General features: G+C 37.8%; 2 protein-coding genes across 4 annotated transcripts; both read left to right on the top strand.

Annotated features, from left to right (window-relative positions):
- Positions 1 to 5,777: 5,777 nt before the first annotated feature.
- Positions 5,778 to 18,621, top strand: LOC137967228 (protein ENHANCED DISEASE RESISTANCE 2-like). Of its 3 annotated transcripts, none has more exons than XM_068813745.1 (23): positions 5,778 to 5,897; positions 6,210 to 6,415; positions 6,656 to 6,730; positions 7,351 to 7,404; positions 7,947 to 8,012; positions 8,387 to 8,493; positions 9,779 to 9,849; positions 11,571 to 11,687; positions 11,768 to 11,808; positions 11,899 to 11,999; positions 12,587 to 12,682; positions 12,855 to 12,919; positions 13,013 to 13,084; positions 13,207 to 13,362; positions 14,033 to 14,268; positions 14,350 to 14,389; positions 14,465 to 14,619; positions 16,955 to 17,056; positions 17,214 to 17,258; positions 17,400 to 17,540; positions 17,626 to 17,721; positions 17,807 to 17,908; positions 18,060 to 18,621. In XM_068813745.1, exons 2-23 carry the CDS (start codon positions 6,278 to 6,280, stop codon positions 18,165 to 18,167), a joined length of 2,184 nt encoding a protein of 727 aa, XP_068669846.1. In that variant the 5' UTR covers positions 5,778 to 5,897; positions 6,210 to 6,277; the 3' UTR covers positions 18,168 to 18,621. The 3 variants fall into 3 exon arrangements, with proteins under 3 accessions (XP_068669846.1, XP_068669848.1, XP_068669847.1); XM_068813747.1 differs by having other exon boundaries at positions 17,835 to 17,908; positions 18,060 to 18,144; XM_068813746.1 differs by having other exon boundaries at positions 17,811 to 17,908; positions 18,060 to 18,144.
- Positions 18,622 to 19,394: 773 nt separating this feature from the next.
- On the top strand, positions 19,395 to 23,009 carry LOC137934251 (cytochrome b-c1 complex subunit Rieske-4, mitochondrial-like). Its single transcript, XM_068778529.1, has 2 exons — positions 19,395 to 19,709; positions 22,044 to 23,009. The coding sequence occupies exons 1-2, from the start codon at positions 19,535 to 19,537 to the stop codon at positions 22,682 to 22,684; spliced, it is 816 nt and encodes a 271-aa protein (XP_068634630.1). The 5' UTR covers positions 19,395 to 19,534; the 3' UTR covers positions 22,685 to 23,009.
- Positions 23,010 to 23,438: the final 429 nt, after the last annotated feature.

Below are 23,438 nucleotides of genomic sequence, written 5' to 3'. Positions count from 1 at the left end.
CTTGGGTCAAGGAACTCGAAGTTGCATTCAAGACACATTGTTACAAGCAAGCGACAATATTCATCAATCTATATAGATTAATACATCTTGTGTCACCCTCTTCATGCCATGGTTTCACCATTTTTCAAGTCGATTATTCAATTTGTAGAATTTAATCAATATTCATCCCAATTTTTTGAGTATGCTTCACTCGACTGTAAATAAACCTAATTTGGATCAAGCTCAAAGATGAATGCCTTGAACTTGATCTTACCTCTCTCTTTTTAATCATTTTTATTAGTTCAAGTTCACCTATTGATTTCAGCAAATCGACATGAATCGATTGCATAGGGTTGAAGTTTTAGGGTTTTGCTTTCAATCCAAGTACTAGGTTGTGAGACCACACTTTGCTATTGTTCTAAATAGAATGTTTACAATCTCAACTTGGGGTACATGAACAAGTTTGACCATGATAATCTTATGACAGTTTTTAATGTTCCATTAACTCTAGAGTTTATAGAATCTAAGGGTTTGTTTGGAACCCCTAGATAAAATGATAATTTGATCATTATTATTCCCAAAATTAATTAGTGAAAATAAAATAATTATCAAATTCTCTTTTTTACTATCTATTTTTGGGATTAATAATGGTCAAATTCTCATTTTCTTTTATTTTTCATGGGGTTCTAAGCAAACCCTAAAGATTAAATATATTTTGAAATGTTGGCATGAAAAAATTCTCGTAAAATGCTTCAAAATGAAACAACAAGGGTTATATGCAAATTTGAGGATGAAGATTAACTACACAATGAATAATTAAACACTGGTGTATTGTTAATCCGTGTCTTTAGTACCTAACACAATCGAAATAATCACAAAAGCAACCAATGGGAACAAATCAATTAAATTAGTTAATGGAAGAGCAAGTTAGTGTCTATAGTTGAAGAATTATAATTTATACTTGATGTATTACACTCTTAGTCTTTTAAATACTAAAAGACTGGCTAACCAACCCCCGCCAACTATTTTATTTGGTCCATGTTTGCAAGGTCGGCTTCCAAAAAGCTACTCCCACCCGATTCCCTTAGGGGCTGTTTAGAAGCCATGGAAAAGAAAATAATAATTTGAACAATATTATTCTAAAAAATAGTTAGTAAAAATGAGATAATTATCAAATTCTCCTTTTCGCTAACTAATTTTGAAAATAATAATAATTTAATTTTTACTTTATTTTATTTTCTTTTATTTTCCATGAGGTTTCAAACAAGCCCTTAGACTGACAACCATGTAAGGGAGGGAAAACACATTTAAATGTGTTTTTTGGTCTTTCAACGAAGAAGAATTAACGTTATTTGGAGTTCATTTCAGATAAACTTTTGGATTATATATATTTTTTATACATTTTACGGCATGTTTTAATCATGGGCTTTCAACTTGAGTCAACTCACCTTCCGAAAGAACTGTCTAGGACTCGGGCGATCCAATTGACTCAGATTTTCGAGTAACCAAGTCGATTCTCAAGTTCAAATAAAAAAATATAAATGGATAATCTATAGTTGTCAGGATTCAAGAATGCCCAATTCATAACCTTGTGAGGGTAAGAAACTAGGGAGTAATAATATAAATATTTTGAGGGTGCTGATTTTAGGGTTTTTTCTAGTTCCTATACCCTCACGAATCTAGATTAACTCAGCCAAGTCACAGGTTAACTCAGCGAGTCAAAAGACCACAAACAACCTCATACGGTCGGTCGTATTTAAGGCCTAAGGATTTACCCCTCATCAAATGGGAACCCTAACTGGGCTTCCACGACCTAACGCTGTTCATCGGTCAAAGCAACTCTTTCTTCCTGTATTTGTCGCAAGAACAAAATGGCTTGTCCATATTGTCAGTAAGCCCAGTTTCGTTAATCACTGAAACAGAATTAACAAATGAAGTTCCTGCAGATCTCTCCACCTACCTCATTGAAACCATCATCTACGGTGCTTGCCACTTCAATTTCAAACGATGAGCTGCATGTTTAGAGAACACATTCCGTAAAAGCTGAAAACTTTAATTCACTATCGGAATAACGATTATTTAATTGACTGTGTACTGTAGATTAATACAGAATGATTGGTTCGTCTTCCTCTGCAAGGCGTCTTCCTGTTTAACGGAACAGATCATCGAACAGTCAAAATAAAAGACTTCTGTTTCCGCAGTCTCTGTCTCTCTTTTCCAGTATTCCTCTTACTCAGTCTGCCTCTGCGTCACACTCGACAACTTTGGGAAAAGAGAAAGAGAAAAGGAAAAGCGGTGATCTTACCCAGAAGTCGTTTTGCTTGTCGAGAAAGGACCCTAAAGCGAAGTGGAGAGGGAAAAGTCGCCGCTGCATGAACGTCGACTGAAAAGAATTAAAGGAATATTGAAGGGTGTTTGCGCGTTTCAAGACGGCAGAGATCCATGTCTGGCGGAGGCGAAAATAGGAAATACTTGCAGGCGCTCTTCATCCCTCGCGATTGCAGCTGCTGCAGCGCCCAGAGAAAAGTGGATGACAAGAGAGTGATTACTGCAGGGTGCTGCCAAGGGTGTCTGGCCAGCAACAGCAAAGGGACCAGGTTGCTTCTTAAGGAACGGTTAATCTAAACTCGGTCACTTCAGTTTTTACTTGAACCTTGGTTCTAACTCGAACTTTAAATAAATCTCGTTAAGTATAGTTAGTCAAATTTGAGATTTTTTAAACTTGGCTTTTATTTATTAGCACAGTTTTTTTTTCAAAATTATCTTTTACTCTTATTGTTCTTGTTAATTCCCTCTTTAATTGGTTGATAATTATTTTTATTTACCTCAAACCTCAAAGACGATAGTTCAATCCTTTTAAGTCCCCCAACATCTAATATTGTTGTATTTCAATGAAATAAACACATGGAAGTATTTACTTTTTTTTTATGTTTACTAAGTAAGTTATTATATATTAGTATATTCATTGTAAAGTCTTAGACTTCTCTGCAATAGCTCGTAGTTTAATAGTACTTAGGGGTGGCATCGAATAGAGCCGGTTTGCAAGTGGCTTGAACTCAGCTCGGTTCGATTTTATCTGGATCTTGAACTGAGTTTGAGATCCAGATTAGGCTCGTTTAAGTTAACGAGCCGAGTTTAATCAAACCATAGTTATGTTCGAAAGCTCGCGAATCGGCTCGTTAACTCAACAATTGCCCAAGAGCGGGTATTGTCTTTATCTTCGTCTTGACTTCTCGGGAATTAGGGGTACATGGAAACAACGTTCGACAACTTTCTTCTCTTCGATTTCTTCCTCCCTCTGTCTGCCTTCGCCGATCCTTATCACTATTGAGCCCCTCCCTCAACCTTCTCTCCTTTTCTCTATCTCTGTCTCTCGTTCCTCCTTTCCCGATGCTTCTGTGTCATTGTCATTGTCGTCATCGCAATACGCTACCAGCGTCGCCCCCTCCTCTTCTTTGTCTCTGTCTTTCATTCCCCCCTCCCCAAACACTTCTGCCGACACCCTCACTGTTGCCTGCTCCCCTCCCCACCTTTGAATTTTTTTATTATAGATTATATCATAACCTTGTTATGTTCCTATAATATGTGGTATAAATGTTTTTTAAAGTGAAAACATTTCCCTTTCCCCCTAAGTAGGAAGGGTATTTCAGAAATCTATCCTATTCCTTGAAATATATAAAAAAAGGCTTATGCCTTTACTTATTTAGTGCAAGTACTAGAGTTAATATGATTACACCTTGGTACTTGGTTCAACATTATCACTTGTTTTCTGAAGGTTGGAATTTTTTATAAACTTGTTTGAGGTACAAATTAGTAAAGAAACTATATGATGCTAGATGCAGTTGTAATTTGTAGCTCCTCTTATTGTTTGAGGTACTCTCTTAATGTTAACTCCACTCAAGTTTTTTCAGAAGAACATATTGGTAGCGTTTCAGAATTGTTGTTGTATGAATCCATGTTCCAAAGAAAAACGAAAAATAAGCATGTGATTAAGTCATCCAAAACTATTTTTTGTAAATTTTGTCTCTGTCTCGATGATCTAGTTTTCCAATCCTTGAATCAAAATGATCTGATTGAGTACAAATTGACAAAATTAGCGTTATTTTTTAAAGGAATGTTTTTGTGTTTGTTTATTGAATAAAGTTTATACATAATTATACAGTTTTTTATGAATAATTTGATGCATAGTGTTTAAATAATTTTATACAAGGTTAATATATAGAGGTTATGCTCAATTTTATTAAAATGTATGCATAATTTTATATATAATTTATTTAACATGTATTTTATGCAAAATTTTAAATGTAAATTAGAGTTTGAATTGGGACTCAAACTCTGATTAAAATTATTGAGTTTGAGTTTGATTGCAATTTTAAGCTTGATGCTAGGGTCAGCTCAAATTTGAAATATTTAAATAAAGTTCGAATAAAGGCAAGTTAGAAATCCACGCCACCCCTAATAATAGTAAGTTTATTATAATATTTTATTTATTTATTTTATAATTTTAAATATACGTTAAAGCTCGAAGTCCGATTTTAAGTCGGGAACTCAAACTCTTCAAACTCTTCAAACTCAAACTCGTCATCCTCTCCTTTCCACTTACGGAGTAAAGGCAAGTCGTCGCTTTATTAACCGGAGCAGCGGCAGCGTTAAGCAGCTCGACCGTCCTTTTTACACTCCGTCCTCACCTGTTTCCACTCGAAAAGCCTTAGCGCAAAAAACGTACCAAGTTCAAGCTACAACATGATTGCAATGGGGCCGACGAGTAGGTACGATTATGGGAGCCAATTCGCCAAACCAGTACGACTAGTTTAATTTAAAAGCCGCGAAATGTTCAAACCTAACTTTCAAATTTCCTTGCCGATTTTTCTGTAGTATCGTGAGCGGGTTAGCGTGTCCAATCGTTTTCGTTGATCAGTTGGATAGTTGGCGCGCCCGACTTGTAAGTACTAACCTGACACCTATGCTGATTCCGATCGTGGCCCCACCTTGCAAGAGTATCTTTCACTTGAGTTATTCTTAAATTTTAATTTTCTTAATTTATATTCTTATATATATCTATATATGTATATATATTATATTAAACCTAAGAGCTAGTTTTTTTTTTTAAGCGTAGCACATTGTAAATAATTATAAAATGTTATTAGATAAATACTATTCGAATATTTATGTCATTTTGATTCGTCGGATTATTCCCCCTAGTCTTCAGTTGACTTCTGCATGATTAGGCCCTCGGCACGAGAATCAATCTCGGCTACCAAAATCCTAGCGAAAAGTTAGGAGCCCACTGGCATGGACCACTTTCATGGGACCTACCCCACTCCGGTGGTTTAACTGTACTTGTTCTTAAAGGGTATGGGCATTACAGTAATTCACTAAACGGAACGGGCAAAATCTCGTATCCGCTATCGCAAAAAATGGACACGAGAACTTCTTTCAAACGCCAATTTCATCGGGTCTCGTGACGTCTGTCCTTCCCGCCCATGCAGTCTGCGTCCGCCACCGGCAACCGTCGACCGGATATGGCACGGCCATCGCCCGTCACCGTATCTGGCACGTGGTTAGGTCATTTGTCTCATTCGTCTTTGAGAACTCTCGCGAGTGTTACTTCCTCCCAACGCCAGCCGTTGGTTTTGGTGGAGCCGCTTGATCTCGACGGGTGTCATCGCGTAAATGGACCCCACCTCCGCAAAAGGCCATCCTCAGACGCGCGCCTGCACGTAGCGTGGCTCGTTTCAAACCCGATCCCTCTCTTATTTTGTTGTTTGTAAATTTTCATTTCTCGTTTTAGCGGCGGTTTTTCCAATACAATACTCTCTCCGTCGACAGTAAACCGGGAAAGAAAGACAGAGGCGTCGACGGAATTGCACCGTTTTCGCACCCGGTTTTTGATTTTTCGGTGAAATGAGGCTGTTCAGGTGTGTTGACGCTTGAAGCCTTCGAACGCTGATCCTTTTGCTGTGAGATTGATGTTGTCAGGGCTCTTGTACCATTTGACTCCATCATGTTTTTTTATTTTTTTATTTTGCTTATTTTGGATTTACTTCGAACGCCTGTGGATCTCGAAGAATTCAGAAGTTCTTCTTATTATGGTGCTGGATTTTCGAGATCTTCCGAAATTTTGGTAGTGGTCAAGTAATTCTGTTTGTAGTAAGGATTGAGGATTCTTATCGTCCGAAAAAAAAGTGGAAGAGGAGAGTTGGGCTAAATTTGGTCGATCGGATTTGCAGGAACCAAATGTTGTGATTCATTAGTATGAAAGTGAAACTTACTAGAGGTTCTGGAAAGAGAAATTGAGATGTCGAAGGTCGTCTATGAAGGATGGATGGTCCGATACGGGCGGAGAAAGATCGGACGTTCGTTCATTCATATGCGATATTTTGTTCTTGAATCTCGCCTGCTTGCTTATTACAAAAAGAAACCTCAGGATAACGTGGTAAGATTCAAAATGTTTACGCATTTCTCCTTATCTAGAGAAAATTTTCGTTATTTTGGTTAAAAATGCAAATTTCATTGTTTAGAAGGTAAAGGTTCTTTAATTTACATTTCCAGTTTATTTGGTCGAACGACATACTCTTTGCGATTCAATAGTCGGTTGTATATGCTCTAACTTTGCGAAGAAGCAATGTTACTCAGGTTCCGCTCATTTACTAATAGTACATTTGATCATACTTAGGTTCCGATTAAAACATTTCTCATTGACGGAAGCTGTAGGGTGGAGGATCGAGGCTTGAAGACGCATCATGGACATGTGAGTTTTATCTTCTACTTCCTTTTCCATGTTCTTTACTTTTTTCATATATCTGTAGTTTATCAAGTTCATCTATCACTCATGATGCTTTGATACCTTGAGTTCCATTTTATGGTCGAAGACGAACTTCTTTTAGCAACTGAGGTCAATAATGATTGTTTGGACCGTAACTTGGAAGTTGATTTGTTTTAACTGAGGCAAGGTTGTTCATTTTCTGAAGATAAGTAGCGGATGCCGTGCTCTTACAAACAATATTGAAAACTTGTTGAACTTGTAGATACTTCTTTTCCTTTTTTTAAAAAGAACTAATAGCTGCATATGGTTTGTTTAGTAAATTTGCTAGTTAGTTATAATGATGGGATTGACAGGTTATAGAAAATTGTTTGGAATTTATGGCTTGCATGGTGATATTCAATATAAAAAAATGTGATAGACAGGAAGGTTGCTGGATGCAAATGTGGCTTGGTAAAGGATTAAGGATTTTATATGTTTCATCCTTGCTCTAGCAGTGAATACTGGTCAACAATCCATTTTGAGTAATTGCTAGTTTTTTATTCTTACTTTTGGCATTTGCTTGGCCAATTACACTGCCCTGTCTGACCATTCTTTGTTTCTAACAGATGGTTTATGTTTTGTGTGTTTACAACAAGAAAGAGAAGTACCATCGAATTACGGTGTGTGGGCCTTACTCAATCACTTTTTAGTATTATTAAGAAACTCTCCTCTGCAGTAGTGTTTACTTAAACACATCATTCACTGCTATTTTAGTCTGCATTACTGCCATTATTTGGCCACATGAAAATTTTAAGCAACCTGGAGACTTAGGACATTTGCAAATTGAAAAGTTGCTTCATGATGAAATAGAAGATTAGGCTAAAATTTTAGAGAGAGCCAATAAAAATTAGAGCTTAAGTGGTAAGAATGGGGCCATGAATCTAAGAAACACAATACAAGAGGTTTGGTCAAAGAATAAAAGGAATTGATAGCCATTCTTGATCCTAATTGATAAGTTATTCTGATTAGGCCTTTGGTTCAATGGCTACAAAGGATGGGGTCTATACTGTGAGATATAGGGTTCAAATCTCTCCAGGGATTGGGCTGTAATGTGTGCATAACCAACATTCATCAAATAAAATGAATTGCCCATGCTGAATTTCTTTCCAGTTCTATTCTAGCTAAACCTTTCTCTTCTCTGTATCTGTTTTCCTTGATTTAGATGGCGGCATTTAACATACAGGAGGCTTTGTTATGGAAGGAAAAGATTGAATCCATCATTGATCAGGTGTTTGCTTTTACGTTGCAAGAGACTTATTTTTGTGTTCTCAGAGAGCACCTAAGTCTATAATATTTTCCAAAAAGATATCCCTGTTAAAGATTTGTGTTACCTTTTCTTTATCTTATTTTACCTTTATTTGTGCCTAGAATGTTGGACTCTCTCTTCAATGTCCCCCTTCTTTTTTCTTTCTACCTTTTCTTTATCTTATTTTACTTTTTCTCATCCCTAGAATGTGGTGCTGTCTATTCAATACTCCTCCCCAGCTTCCCCCTTCCTTCTCTCTCTCTCTCTCTCTCCCAAGGAAAGAAAATTCATCTTCTGCCAAATGCAAAATGAAATGTGTCCTTCGGATAAACTAATCATGCTTGTACTGGTTGCAGCATCAGGGTTCAATGTTTCCTAATGGTAACAAGACTTATGCTTCATTTGAGTATAAATCTGGACTTGATCATGGAAGGAATTTTTCCTCATCGGATCGTGATAGTCAGTAAGTAACTATGTGTTTTCTCATTTGTAGTAAGGTTGAAAAAGTAAACTTAGTAAATAAGAAATCTACTTTTTTTTGTCCTAGGTCAATTGCAACTTGACTTCCATTCTTTTCTATTAGCTGCTTTGTTCAAGATAGCTGAAAGTGTAATGGAATCATCTGCAGTCATCTGACTTGTAACCAAATTTAAGTATGAAAAACTAGAGAATAGTGTTCAATGAGTTGATGCAGAGGGAATGTTAGAGATGGGGAAACAAGGGCTAGGTAAGTTATGGACAACCAGTGGGACTGCAAGGTAGCAGTTAGCACCCACACAAAAAACCAATCATGCTAATCTCATACTCATTGTCCTCCTGGTGATTTAATTGCTAAAAACACGGAAAAGGCACAACACAGTGGTGGAGAAATTAAGGGAGGGAGTATCTCATCTGGGTCAAATAGCTTTTCCTATACTACTAATATGTGCTCATTTTTCAAATTAAAAATGTGTTTATTCCGTCTGCATGGATAATAAGTACAAATAAGTAACATTTGTATTACTTCATATTCAGTAACCAAGAATACTATTACTCCCTTTCTCTTCCTCTATGTATAATGCGAATTAATGCTTATAAATAACCCTTTGTAGATGATTCTCTTATTACCTGCATCAAAGTTATTTTTATTTCGGCTATGCACTGTCCAAAGTTATGCAAAATTTTGAATTGAATTTACACTGGTTTATAGATGTTATAATGGTCATTTTTAGATGGTTTGAATTATGCCAATTGGATGTTATTATAGCTAACAAATGAGTGAACAAGATCATGTCGAATAGGTATAGAGTACTCGTTGCATCTTTCTTGACTAATAAATTTTGCAGATTCCACTTTCTTGAGATTGTTTCCCTGAAAAGATATCAGCGGTCAGCAACAGAAGCTTATAATATTAAAGACATGTTAAAAAAATTCTAATACCTGAATTTTTTTTTCAAACACTAAATATGGACTAATATGGAATCAGGCAGATAGCCTTGCTTTTGATCTGGTGGTTTTGCAAGGAGAAGTTATTCCTTTTGCCTGCAAACATTGCTTTAAGGTTCCTTTAAGAAGGTTTTTTATTTTTATTTTGTTGAGTAGCACTCTTCAGGAATGTTGCTGAACTTTGATAGTCATTTCTTACTTTTTCTCTTTATTTCCTCGATGACTTGATTATTCTATTGCTTGTCTTTGCAATATTTGAATTATTTTCTCTTATATGTTTTGCATATTTTTTTTATTTTTTATTTATTATATTACTATTGTAGGTGCAGTGCTCAGGAGGATGGGGATGAAAGCAACCATCCCTCCTTGCTGCGAAGAACAACAATTGGAAATGGTAATTGAACATTCATGAGTAAAAGTTTTAGTCAGCTTTCTGGATTGAGCCATTAGCTTAATGGCTACCCAAGTCCTCCAGTTGCCTGGTGGATCTTCGGTTTGTGTGTCTGTGTTTAACATTCCCAAGAAAGTTCTGGTATGATAGGTGGGGGTTAGTGACAAAGGACTTTATAAGTTAGGGAGGATTGACAAATCTTTGGATTTGTGGATTTTATAAGTTCCATGGATTTTAAAATTCAATAGTCAGTAAAACTCAAATTAAATCAAAGGATTTTTAAAATCTTGAGTTATTGAGATAAATGGATGTGAAAAATTATTACTAAATTGTAATTAAATTATACTTAAATTTGTAATTACAAATTTTTTTGTTTTAAACATAGTTATTTTAAGTTATAATTAAAAAAAATGTGGTTTGTTTTTCCCTTGGGCTCCATCAAATTCACTTTTAATGGTAGTTCTTTTGGCAACCTGGGGCCAGCGATGTAGGTGGGTCTTCAGAGACTTGGAGGGCTTGATTTTACTAGCCTTTGCAGTGCCAATTAGCCAATCAGATTGCACTACAGCAGAAATTAAAGCTCTAAATCAAGGGGTGAAGCTGTATGCTCAAATATTGTCCGGGGCACTCATCATTGAAGGGGATTCAGCCTTGGTCATCAACTGGATGAAAGGAACAGCGATGCCTCCATGGAGGCTTTGGTGTATTTTTGAGGAAACTAAGAATTATGTAGTTTCTTTGATATTTCTTGGCAGCATGAGCATGAGGCTAACTCTGTGGTAGATTCTCTTGCCAAAGAGGATGTCTCCCGAGTCTCTCTTGTAACTGGTGCCTCCTTGTCATTTGTTTGAGGGGCCTCTCTAAGCTTGTATTCTTTGTCTCTAGATAATAAAGATTTTGTCATTAAAAAAAGTAGTTTGTTTAAGTTTGAAACTTGACATAACACTAAAAATTGAAAATAATTATTTTATATTTTTATCTTCATCATTAAAATTTAGAAAAATTAGATGGCATTTAATTTTCAAATTTGTTTAAAGTTAATTTAAGTGAAAATTTTAGAAAGAACACTAAAATTGAGAAAAAAACATTGATTAGAATAATTAATTGAAAACCCACAGGTGGTAACCTCTCTCTCTGCGCATGGAGGAGATGATTGGAAGGCTAGGAGCTTCTCCCTCCTAGTCATATGTTAGGTGGGAGGGTGGAGGAGGTGTTGGATGTGGGGAGAAAAGAATATGGGGGGAAGGGGGGTTCTCTCTCTTCTCTCATTGATTTTTGCAAAGAGGAGAGAGAGGGGGGCTCCGCCTTTGCATTTCCCATTTGCTGTTGATGGAACGATGAGGGGAGATGGGAGGAAGGAGCCTCAGTGACTGAGAGGAGGGACTGGGTAGGAGAGAATCATGCAGAACGAGAGGAAAGTGGAGGAGGATGCCATGTAGAACGAGAGGAAAGAGCCCTCAATAGAGAAGTCTGTACTGGATTTTTAAGTCTGACCTCTAGAGGTTTGACTTTTTTGCTTTTTGAACTGTTTGAGGGGTTTTGTGATAGATTGTCAGCTCTGGATTTTCAAAGTCAGGGTGAAATCCTTCTTCAACAACCCCTGATTTATACAAATTCGGCTGAAGTCTGGGGATTGTCAAATCCTGGACATTTCACTTATCCCCCGTATGTGTTGGTTTGCCTATTGTCTTATGCAGTAAAATCAGGCTTCTGTCTGTGGGCAGGTCCTCCCGAATCAATACTTGACTGGACACGTGAACTTGATTTGGGATTATCGAATCATAATAACAGTGATCAAGTCTTCTCTAGGAAGCATTGGCGTCTGGTCCGATGTCAGAATGGTACTTGCTCTCTTGTACCTTTTGTAACTGGATTCTTTAAACAGGGAGAACTGTTAATTAATTGTGATGTTAATTTGCAGGACTTCGGATTTTTGAAGAGCTTCTTGAAGTTGATTATCTAGTTAGTGATAAGTCTTCATTCTTTTTTTTTTCTCTGTTTGTTTTGTTACCATGTCTCACACTAAATTGAAATATGTGCTCATGTGTGCAGCCAAGAAGCTGTAGTAGGGCAATGAAGGCTGTAGGAGTGGTGGAGGCTTCCTGTGAGGCCATATTTGAGCTTGTAATGGGGATGGATGGGACACGGTTTGAGTGAGTTCCTTCTCCATTCAACTACAGGTTCTGTGGTTTAAATGTTTGATTTAATTGAGGTTGAGGATACTGTTTCCTGTATTTCCGGTTCTACAGAAAGTCTCTCTCGTGTTTCAAATAAAATTATTTCATGGGGCATATCTGGCTTTCTATCATGTGCATGGACAGATTATACATGGTGGTGAAGGCTTTTTGGTAGGATTTGTAAGCAGAAATGCATCTGTTTTTATGGCATGCTTATCGTTATACATTCTTCATAGACATAGTTTTCTTATACTCCAATCTATGTTCCACCATCTCATTCTTCACTTGGAGGGCAGCTCTGCTTACTTTAAAAAATTGAGGCACCTGTCTCAATTATATTGAGTTACTTTGGTTCTTATGTCAGTGTCATTCGGTGTTTGATGATACATGTGGTACTATTCATTAATATTAAACCATCTTTTACACACTCCCATTCTGATAATTTCTTATGCTGGGTTGTGTTATGTCCTCATCTGTAAGACAGTAAATCACGAGGATATGGTAGTGTTAGGTGCCTTGCAGTGTTTATTGGTTGCATTATGCCTACTTTTTTGACTTTGTAGGTGGGATTGCAGTTTTCAGTATGGTAGCTTAGTTGAAGAGGTAGACGGACACACTGCTATACTTTACCATAGACTGCAATTGGACTGGTTTCCAATGTAATGTTCTTTCTTACAGAACCACTCACTTTGAGTAAAATTTAGCATTGAAAATTATAATTTTTCTAAGTTAAGAGCTTGGCATGCTTGACTTTCAATGTGATTATTTAACGCATAAATTTGGTAGCCATAAATTCATAGTAAATTGTCTAACCAGTAATTGTTTCTCTAGGTTCGTGTGGCCCCGTGACCTCTGTTATGTGCGTTACTGGAGGCGTAATGATGATGGAAGCTATGGTGAATTTCATAACAGAGAATACAAATTACTGGAGGTTTCTATTGTGCTTTTTTGTTTCTAAATTAGCATTTATGTGTGACTTGATGTTGCAGTTGTGTTATTTCGCTCTAGGGAGCACAAAGACTGTGGTCCACAACCTGGATTTGTGCGTGCCCACATTGAGAGTACTGTCACTATCTTGCTCCCAAATGTGATGAAGTTTAGACATCCTTAGTAATTACCATCATAAACTTTCTGCTTACATTTTTACTTGTAGTAAACCTTTTTGAATTGAAATGTTTGGCAGGTGGTGGATTTAACATTTCACCCCTAAAACCTAGAAATGGGAGGCCTCGGACACAAGTTCAGCATCTTATGCAAATTGATCTGAAAGGTTGGGGAATAGGTTATGTACCTTCGTTTCAGCAACATTGCTTTCTCCACATGTTGAATAGCGTTGCTGGTAAGTTCTTCGTACCTTTTCCAGTGCCATGTGTTGAAGTTTCATTGCATATTTGTGACATTCATGTGGTTTCACAGGCTCCTAATATTTCCTTTTCCAGTGTATCATAACATCTAGTTTTTTCATGAAATAAAGAAGCCATTAACCATTTTAAGGTTTTCAATAGCATTTTGTGTTTATGGGTAGATTCACATGTTGCAGAAGAACTCCGCACTATATTACATTCATTTATTCTTTCGATGTTGGTTGGTGGATTGGAAGTAATGGATGTGGCAGAACTGACATGGATGGAAGTCATGGGGAAGGCCTTGAAAAGGTCTCACCCCATAGTTTAGAGAGGGCTTTGATGACAATAACTATGATACCATCCTTTTCAGTTATATATTTTATTATATCTGCAAAATTTTAAAGTGAATAAATGCTTCATTTCTTCTAGTTCAAATGTGTGATTCTGAACATAAACTGAAGAAGAAAAAAAGAAAATCAAGTGTTAGGACTTAATTTTATAAAAAACAAAATCTGCTAGGAGTGTCTGCTGCTGCTTTGTGCATCGTTTTGATCCTGCTAAGTAGGTCCTTGCTATGTAGCTCTATGTAGTGATTGTGTTTCATGGATCAGTGCATGTGAATATTTTTGAAATGGTCTTTAATCTTTCTTGTTGCTAATGCAGGGTTGCGTGATTGGTTTTCCCAGACCGATGAGAGCCTTGCAGCTTCGAGGATTCCTGTGATGGTCAACATGAACTCAGCTTCTGTTCGATCCAAGAAGAATCAGAAATCCCAAGAACCTTCAGTTCAGCATACACTGCCACTAGATCAGTTAAATTCTGCTAGCAGAAACTCCAATATGATGGATGAATATTCAGATGATGAAGATGAATTCCAAGTTGCTGATACTGAGCCAGAGGTCCAGCTCCCGGTCCTGCTCTCTAATATTTTGGATCATATCAGATTCCTTTATCAGAATATTAATTTTCTTTAGTTGCAGGTAGAGATTGTCAGGCTTGAAAATGAGTGCAAGAAGTTAGGTGAGTTACTATTCTTCTCAGTTTGTTACTATTTTCGAATCAAGTCTCCACAGTAACATCTTTATCTAATTGTAGTTATTGATGAGGAACCAACGGATCAAATTGATTTGTTCTGCTTTTCTGGCAATCTACGTCGAAATGACCGTGATAACAGTCGTGATTGTTGGAGAATATCTGATGGGAACAACTTTAGAGTCCGCAGCCAACATTTTACATTTGACAAAAGCAAGGTTGGCAGATTTTGATTGATGCATATTAAAATGTAGTGCAACTTGTTATTCTGGTTACTTTTTCTGTCTTTCTGTTTTTTTTTTCTTGAAATGGTGATGTGCTTTTATTCAATAGAGCTTAAAGAGGTTCAACATAGAGTTGCAGCGTAAAGTACTACGTAGGATACAATGGCTAAGGTGAAAAATGGACGAAAGACAATATTAGTTTTAGTGACCCCAGGGCTTATGGGGTTATGGTGTTCAGAGACAAATTCCAGGGCCCTCTCCATGTTGAGGATGATTCCAAATGCATGATCAATTGATGCTTCGAGAAAAAGAGCTTCCCTGGCGTCACTGGTCTTGCTATTTTGAAATTCTGGAGCTAGCAACTTCTATTGTTTGGCTGATTTCTTTGTTAAAATGGGGTTTCTCACTAATACCTTATTGTCAAGGACGACCCCCCCCCCCCCCCCCCCTGTTTGTAGTTTTACCTTTGGCCTAATGAAATCACACTTTTCTCAAAAAAAAGACTTCTGCAACGATCTCTGCATCTGAATTCACTGATCTTGGGATATGGTGCCATTCAATCTGCCAACAGGTGATGGTCAGATATTTCATCAATAGCTGCCCAAATTCCCGGGGGGGTGGTTGTAGTGGATCTCTTACTAGTGCTGAATCTCTGTCAACTATAGGTGCTGCTGGCTAATGCCTGTCAATAGTGCCCTTGATTCTGCCTCACTGGAGCTGCAGTGCTTTTCTGGTCCGGAGGAAGCTAGGAGGACAGACCCCACAATGTTTCTGCTTACTCTGCCAACCCCTGTAGGGCCTGGGTTATCAAGGGGAGACAACTCAAAATTCATCTGTAGCCAATTGTCAGGAGGGAGCTCCGGTACGAGCATAGTTGGGGGCCTTGGATCAGAGATATTCATAACCATTTTCCACTGCTTCCTGATTAGTGAGCTTGGGAATGGGGGTAGGCAGTTTAAGGTGTTGTTGGCCCATTGGAGAATTCTGGGCATCACCTTTTCAATTATTTATCCCAGTGAGCTTGATGTCCCTCAAATGTTCTTTCTGTTTCTTTCCAGCCACAAGTGCCATGGCATTGCGACTGTTGCAGCTTTCCAGAGCAATATACTGTGTTTGTGTTAGGCCCAAGACCTTGCTGGATGAAGTTTGAGAATTTGCTTTGCATGCAAATTGCAATGCCAAATTTGGAGAAGATTGCTCCCCAAACCTTGTTACTGAACTTGCAGTAAGAGGAAGTGAATTCTAGTTTCTTCTTCCTCCCCACATAGTTTGCAGAGGCATCTTATCTCTTTATCAGCTTATCATAGCTTGTGGACATGGTGGCGTTGAGGGATAATCTCATAGCTTACAACCTAAAGGTTATTTTCTTTGGTAACTAAGCTAAAGTTTGAAGCAGCTAATAAACCAATTCCTGTTAGAGGAGCTGGTGGCAAGTTGGGGGATCAAGATGGTGCCCAAGAGGACTCACCATGCATTTCCCGAGTCCTGTGGGTTGTTTGTCATTGTCTCTTTGGGTTGGTTTCCCATCAGTTTTTACTCTCTGATGGTCTTTGAATTGTCCACTAAGGTTGCAGGTCACATTCTCAAGGGTCACCTACTCTGAAACCTTTGCATATAAGTCTGGCCCCATCCCATTTTGTCTGTAGGACATGAAATCGTTTGTTTTCAAGAAAAAAAAAATGAAAGCTTTTTTGCCTTGTCTTCAGTCTTTCATGGACCTAATTAATATTGTAATTAACATAGTGAAGAGATAATGCATATGATTAGTGTTTACAAAACATTGTCAAGTGCAAATCTTCCTTATGTCTACTTAGGGAAAATTAGTGAAGATATCCGAGTGTATTTTATAAGTGTCCTAGTGAGAGACAAACCCTTTGTATGTTAGAATCACATTTGGAAAAAGAACAGAAGAGGGCACTGGGTTGATGGTACTTTACTGGGGGCACGATCATGTCTCATTTTTATTTGTTTTAAGGAAGCTTCTTGAGTCTATATTCTGGTTTGGTGTGGCATGAAGATCCCTCTTTTAAGTAATTTAATTTTAAGAACTCTGGATTTAATTTATAAACATTTTTTTCTTCTACTGATAATAGAAACAGAAAAACTCTTTTGATGGGTCCCAATTTTTTGTTTTTCATAAACATAAACTGTCTGTATAACAACATAAAGGGAACGTATCAGCAGTGTAGGCATCTGCCACTCTACTGAAAAGTATTGGAGAATATCTTGTATAACAGTAACGCTATCACATAACAATTATTGACAATGTGTTTTCTCATATATTTTAGTTATGTTTACCTGTAATGAATATCTACCTGCTGTTTTGCAGATTCCTGCTGGAAAGCATCTGATGGAACTTGTGGCAGTTGATTGGTTTAAGGACACTAAAAGAATGGACCATGTTGCAAGACGCAACGGCTGTGCTGCTCAGGTAAACCTCTTTACCTTTTATTTGAGCTTTGGATGATCCTTTGCCATTTGCACCATGATATTTAAGTTAACAAGTTGCATTGAAAGTGGTATCTTCTCAAAAAGAATACAACTGCTTGTTTTGTCAAAAATTTATTAAGTGCGCCATCTTGATGCAGGTAGCGTCAGAGAAAGGATATTTCTCATTGGTTATAAATCTTCAGGTGGAGAGTGCTGTGTTTTTTTTTTTTTTAATCAAATTGAAAATAATGTGCAAACTGCTTTAGTTTGATATGGTTCACAAGCACCTGTTTAAACTCAATTTGCAGTATGAACCTGAAATGTTGATATTGCAATTTGTTTAGGTTCCTGGATCAACCCATTACAGCATGGTATTTTATTTTGTAACAAAGTACCTAGTACCTGGTTCATTAATGCAGCGTTTTGTTGATGGTGATGATGAGTTCCGCAATAGTAGGTTCAAGCTTATACCATCCGTGCCCAAGGTTCTTTTCTGTCTTGGTCCCCAATTTAGCTTCTTGTATATTTTTTGCATTTTTTCCCTTGATTCTATTGCCAAATTGTGTTTAGGGCTCTTGGATTGTGCGGCAAAGCGTTGGAAGCACCCCTTGCTTACTGGGGAAGGCTGTTGACTGTAATTATATTCGTGAACCAAAGTACTTGGAAGTATGGACATCCCTCCTTTCTCGGATAAGTTGATATTCTCAAGTAAATTTACTAAATAGGCTGACACACATTGTCTCTGATGTAGATAGATGTTGATATTGGTTCTTCGACAGTGGCCAATGGGGTTTTGGGGCTTGTGTGCGGAGTAATTACAACGTTGGTGGTTGACATGGCTTTTCTCGTACAGGCATGCACATCCTTCACGAACTTCCTTTTACCTGTAAATTTCTTTATTTTAATTAGATTAAAAGGGAACATGCTGATACAAGTACTTTTGTCTTAATTTCACAAATTTCTCCTCACTTATTTTTTAGAGTCTTTGGATGTTACCTTTGTAGGGAAATACAATTGATGAGCTCCCTGAGCGTCTTATTGGTGCTGTTCGTGTATCACATATAGAGCTGTCTTCAGCAGTAGTTCCACAGCTTGAAGATTCAAACAACTGAGAACCACTGTAACAGTTATCGATATTCTTTTGCTTCGCCCTAGCATTACATCTTTAGTCACACTGCATGTAGTGTTGAGAGCTGTCATTGCAGGCAAAATCCAAATGGTCCGATTCTCATGCTCTTTCAATAAAAGACCAATCCATTTCTCCAGGAATTCTCTCAGTAGACACTGGGATTTGCAGAAAGAGAATATTACTTGCTTTGGATTATATACATGGTTTAATGTCTGAGAAAGCATTTCAGACAGTATAACAGATCGATAAAGTTCTAGGTTAGGGGGAGGGGGGTGCTAATGTAAATATCATTCTTTTTGTATGTGTGGCATGTATTAGTATGTTTTTTGGAGTTTTTAGGCAATGTAATATGAGATTCTGTTAGAGGATTTATCATCCAGAAAATGGAAAAACGTCTGGAGGTTGAAAGCTCAATATTTGCTCAACCGAATGCAAGAAACACGTTCATAAATTCTGTGTGGCTCGCTCCCAATTCATTTGCATTACTGGGTGGTGAAGCCTTGCTCTATTTCAGGCTTTGCGCTTACCAGACTCGTAACAGTTCACACACTTCATCTGGGTAGAGAATGTTTTATCTAGATCCACCATTAAAAAAAAAAGCTATTCTTATAAAGTGTTAAAAGTACCATTCAGTTCTAATAAAATGCTCGACCTAATTGTTTTATTATAGTTGTTTGTGATTTCAAGCGGGTCATGCCGGATTAGAGCTGTAAAATAGTTGAAAAGGGTAATGTATTCTGTTACCTATTCTGACCATTCCATAGGGTTAATTACCTCTGCTTTATTCGAGATCAGTGAGAGTGTAATGACCCACATGAAGTATAAATTATCATAGAAAAGCACGCACAAAAGTAAAAGTTGTATAAACCTACAAAAATGTTATTCAGACATAGTAACAAAGCTTTAGCTAAATGTATTATATAATCAAGTTGTTATTTAATCTAATATAGATGGAAAATTAGATGATCACGTAAAGCATACAAGTAAACAGGTATTGTAACAATTTTTTAAATAGGTAACAAGTTGGAACAAATAATTGCATCAAATTACCTGTCGTATCTCTGTGGTGAGGCTCCATAGACTGGAAACATATTCAAGCCCACAAACTTGACAGATTCCACAGTCCACTATTTTCGGGCCTTTTTGTTTTTCTTTTTAGCAAATTCCAACTATTTCTATTTTTTTCTGTTTTTTAATGGATATCGGCGTCCCGAAGAGCTGAAAAGAACGCAAATTACTCACATCTCACCTCTCCGTGGCCTTCCACTCTCTTTTCTTCTCTCGGAGCGCGGATTCCAGAAACTCCTTGCGTCCGTTGAAACCTACGAGCCCTACACCGGCAGAGCGAAGATGCTGAGAGTTGCGGGGAGGAGACTCTCTTCTCTCTCATGGCGGCCAAATCCGATGTCCTCCGCCGTCGTCTCGAGGAACATCCTCAACGGGGACTACGCGTCTCATGATTCCAGATCCGTCGCCTCTCCGCGCGGCATTTTCGACAGGTCGTCGTTTCGCGATCCGATTAGAGGTTAGATTTTTATGAGCTTTTCTCTTTGCTCTTTTGAAATAGGGTTTTTAGCTTGCCAATCGACGTTGATGATATTGGAGGAAGAGCGCAGTGTTTTGGTTTTTGTCCCTTTTATTTCGGCGATTTTACGTTGTGTTTTTTGCTTATTTATATTAAGATGTGCAGTTGATACATTTGCAATTGGTTTCTTTACGACTTGGATTTGGAAAGCTTCTTATTTGATTTTACTTTTAATTGAAATTATTTTGATTATCGAATGAATAGATAAGATGGGGAATGTAATGGGTCGATGCGGGTACTATTTATTTGGAAACGAAAATAATAAAGGCTAATACGGTTTTTTCGCCGTCGCAAAGTTGAGAGCGTTATGATAAGCATGTACTCTTCCGTGTGAAGGAGATAAAGGTGATTTTACTTCTCATCACAAGCTTCTGGGAATTTCGTTTCCTAGGGACGTGCTTCAGGGTTTAAATTTCGTGTATTGATCGAAAGTGTAAAATTATCTATCTTGATTTTTTTTATTTCTTCTTCTGAATTTTATCTTCGTACTTCAATGTTTTAAAAAATGGCTCTGCTTTCTATTTGAGCTTCTGCTGCGGTATATTTGTTGACAACCTGATCTTCTTGAAGCAAAATCATACTTTTGGGTGTCTTGCACTTTTGGCTTAATGGTTACATGAAGAATTTTCTACTGTGAGGTGTTGGGTTCAAGTCTAACCAGGAAAAGGATTTCAACATTCAAAAAATTCAAACTTTTGGATTTTGGCTCATTCTATTGAGCTTTTATTTCTGATGAGACAAAGGTTCCTTTGGGAGATCTTTTGTTCATACAAATCTTATATTTGTTATCATCATAGGAAAAATTGGAAGTTTTAAACGTGTTCCAATGTTAGAAAATAACCTAGTTGAGCTTGTTATTATATTGTTGTTTGCGTTTGAAAAACTTTGGAAACTGCCTTTTTAATTATGCAAATTCGCTGGGTTGTGTTCATTTGTACTCTCCACTAGTGCCTTGATCCTCATGCTTAATTGCACTCATCCTTGTTATGAAAAGAGAATTGGATTTCAAGATTGGGTGCTTTGACCTGCCTTCTTGCTGAACTCAATCTTATAAAGTCCATAAATGATTTCAGGATTCTAATTATACTCTAGGCTTGATGTTAGTTCAAAATCACTAACTATGACATCCCCTCCCCTGTGGCGTCATTGGGACATTTTTTGGGAGATTATTGAAATTTGCTCATTATTATCTTGTATTTGGTCTCACATTCCAAGATTCGCAAATTCGGCAGCCGATGTGTTTGCTAAAAACGGAGCTACCCTACAATCCCTGGTTGTCAGGGAGATGCTCTCTTCTTTGTAATTTCTGTAATTTCTTGTTTATATTATATACATCTTTTTAAAAAAAAAAAAACTTTTATGGAAAGTAAAAGATCTACTGATTGTTTTACTTTGCAAATAATTCTTTAGTTTTGAAATTGGAAGTATGTGATTGGGCAAATATGGCCAGTATTTGATTTTAGATGCAAAAATGTGTAAATCAATTTCATATATCTGGTCATTGTTTGGGCACCCAAAAAATTGATTTAGTGTAGCTACTTTGGCCAGGTATAGGTCAATTCACAGTTTTATGTCTGGTCCTTTGTATTTTCTCCTGTTTAATTAATACATCTTTTTCAAAAAAAAAATAGGTCAATTCACAGTTTTATGTCCCTGGTTGAAATGGGGTATTTTTTAAGTAAAATTTTATTGTTTACGTAAAAATGGTCATGGCATTCTGACTGAAGCTCAGTGGTAGTTCATACATTGCTCTTATAGTGGAAGGGAACTCAGCATTCGTTTTAAGTTTGTGAAGATAAACTCCTTACCCCCTGGAGACTAGCTCATGATTTTTATGAGATTTATGACTTGTGTAAGCATCTAGATGTCTCTTGTCAGAGAATTCCTATATTTATGAGATTTTTATGTGATTTAATTTGCTATTCATGAAGGTCCTTCTGTTGGCTCAGTCTGGATAACAGTTGCTCTTATCTTGATTTTGGTACATAGTAGTTGGCAACACTTGCATCTGTGTTGGGTATTAAGTTTGTTTCTTTTAGTGACCTTTAGGAAACATTTATTATGTGTCTAATATACATGTTTTGAAGGCAGACTGAAGTATATGATTCATGCACTGTCATGCCAACGGGACAGTTTCCTGCTCATTTGCAGAGTGCTTGCAAAAATTCATCCTATGAAGCAGTTTCTCAATTGAGTTATGTTTTCTTTTGACGTTGGCAATTTTGTACTGCTTATGGTGTTTCTAATAATTTTGTTTGTTGGCTAACATGGCAGGGTTTGCCTCAGAATCACTTGTTCATCAACCTGATATGGGGCTGTCTGACCTTCCTGCAACAGTGGTGGCTGTGAAGAACCCTACCTCCAAAATTGTTTATGACGAACACAACCATGAGCGCTTCCCACCTGGTGACCCCAGCAAGCGAGCATTTGCATACTTTGTCTTGACCGGTGGGAGATTTGTTTATGCATCCTTGATCAGGTTGCTGGTTCTCAAGTTTGTTTTGAGCATGTCTGCTAGCAAGGACGTTCTGGCTTTGGCTTCCATCGAGGTTGACCTTTCCAGCATTGAGCCCGGTAGCACAGTAACAGTCAAATGGCGTGGCAAGCCTGTATTTATCAGGCGCCGAACTGAGGATGACATCAAACTTGCCAACAGTGTCGATGTGGCATCCCTGCGACACCCAGAGGAAGACGCTGTGAGGGTTAAGAACCCAGAGTGGCTTGTGGTGGTAGGGGTTTGTACCCATCTTGGTTGCATTCCTTTGCCCAATGCAGGAGATTTTGGTGGGTGGTTCTGCCCTTGCCATGGATCTCACTACGACATTTCTGGTAGGATACGCAAGGGACCTGCTCCCTTCAACCTTGAAGTACCAACTTATTCCTTCTTGGATGAGAACAAGTTACTGGTTGGATGAGGTGCTACTGTGTTTGAAATTTGCAGTGCTAGAAACTGGATTTCACATTTCCAAAGATATTTGCAGAGACTTGTTCAAGATATTTTTTGAGCGAGTTTTTAGCCTCTTCCTTTTTTCTTTTTTCTTTCAAAGCCTGTAACTACCCAGGCTCAGTTTTTTTTCGAATAATTCTACTCACTTTGTGGCACTCCATGTTGCATTAAGAAGCTCCTGGAGGATGTTATAACAAGGTTGTGCATGGTTCAATATTGATGCAGGGTAACATGTAATAATAAAGTGAAAACATTTCCCGATGGACCTGAACTTGGTCCGACTGCGGTTTATGGTTATGGCAAAGCAGGTTATATGTCATTAAGTTGGCCCGAGGTCAGGGGCCTCATACCTCAGAGCGTGCAATTGTTGATCTAGTGAATGAACCTGTCCAACCAAATCCTGCTCTGACTCGCTGAGTCGGAAAACCATGCCACGCCCAGTCGGAGTCACCAATCCATGCTCTAAAAACATAAAAAAACTCGTATTAGTTCCTTGCGAAGAGGGAGGCGCCGGTTTGTCTTTCTTCTAACCGTTCGAACTCGCAGAGTAACTACCTCCGCGCGCCCTTCCTCCCTCCGGTCTCCCGCTTTTTACCTTTTTCTTTTATCATGATCACTCCCTGATTCCCCCACAGCCGCTGGCATCGGCACACAAGATATCTCCCACGATTCAGAAGAGTTCTCATTGAAAGATTGACGAGAGCAGCAGTGGCTTCCAGGGT

This window comes from Aristolochia californica, unplaced genomic scaffold (genome assembly GCF_029961685.1).
Source record: "Aristolochia californica isolate CCGP_79_NKW_82.1479 unplaced genomic scaffold, dmAriCali1.0.hap1 SCAF_6, whole genome shotgun sequence".
NCBI lineage: Eukaryota > Viridiplantae > Streptophyta > Magnoliopsida > Piperales > Aristolochiaceae > Aristolochia > Aristolochia californica.
Note: the sequence above shows the minus strand (reverse complement) of the source record. Positions and strands in the feature narration are given on the sequence as shown.

Coding starts and splice junctions, on each gene's coding strand:
- LOC137934251 (XM_068778529.1), top strand. CDS start 19,535: ATGCTGAGAGTTGCGGGGAGGAGACTCTCTTCTCTCTCATGGCGGCCA. Junction 19,710..22,043: donor GTTTCGCGATCCGATTAGAG/GTTAGATTTTTA, acceptor CTAACATGGCAG/GGTTTGCCTCAGAATCACTT.
- LOC137967228 (XM_068813745.1), top strand. CDS start 6,278: ATGTCGAAGGTCGTCTATGAAGGATGGATGGTCCGATACGGGCGGAGA. Junction 6,416..6,655: donor AGAAACCTCAGGATAACGTG/GTAAGATTCAAA, acceptor GATCATACTTAG/GTTCCGATTAAAACATTTCT. Junction 17,909..18,059: donor ACATGGCTTTTCTCGTACAG/GCATGCACATCC, acceptor TTACCTTTGTAG/GGAAATACAATTGATGAGCT.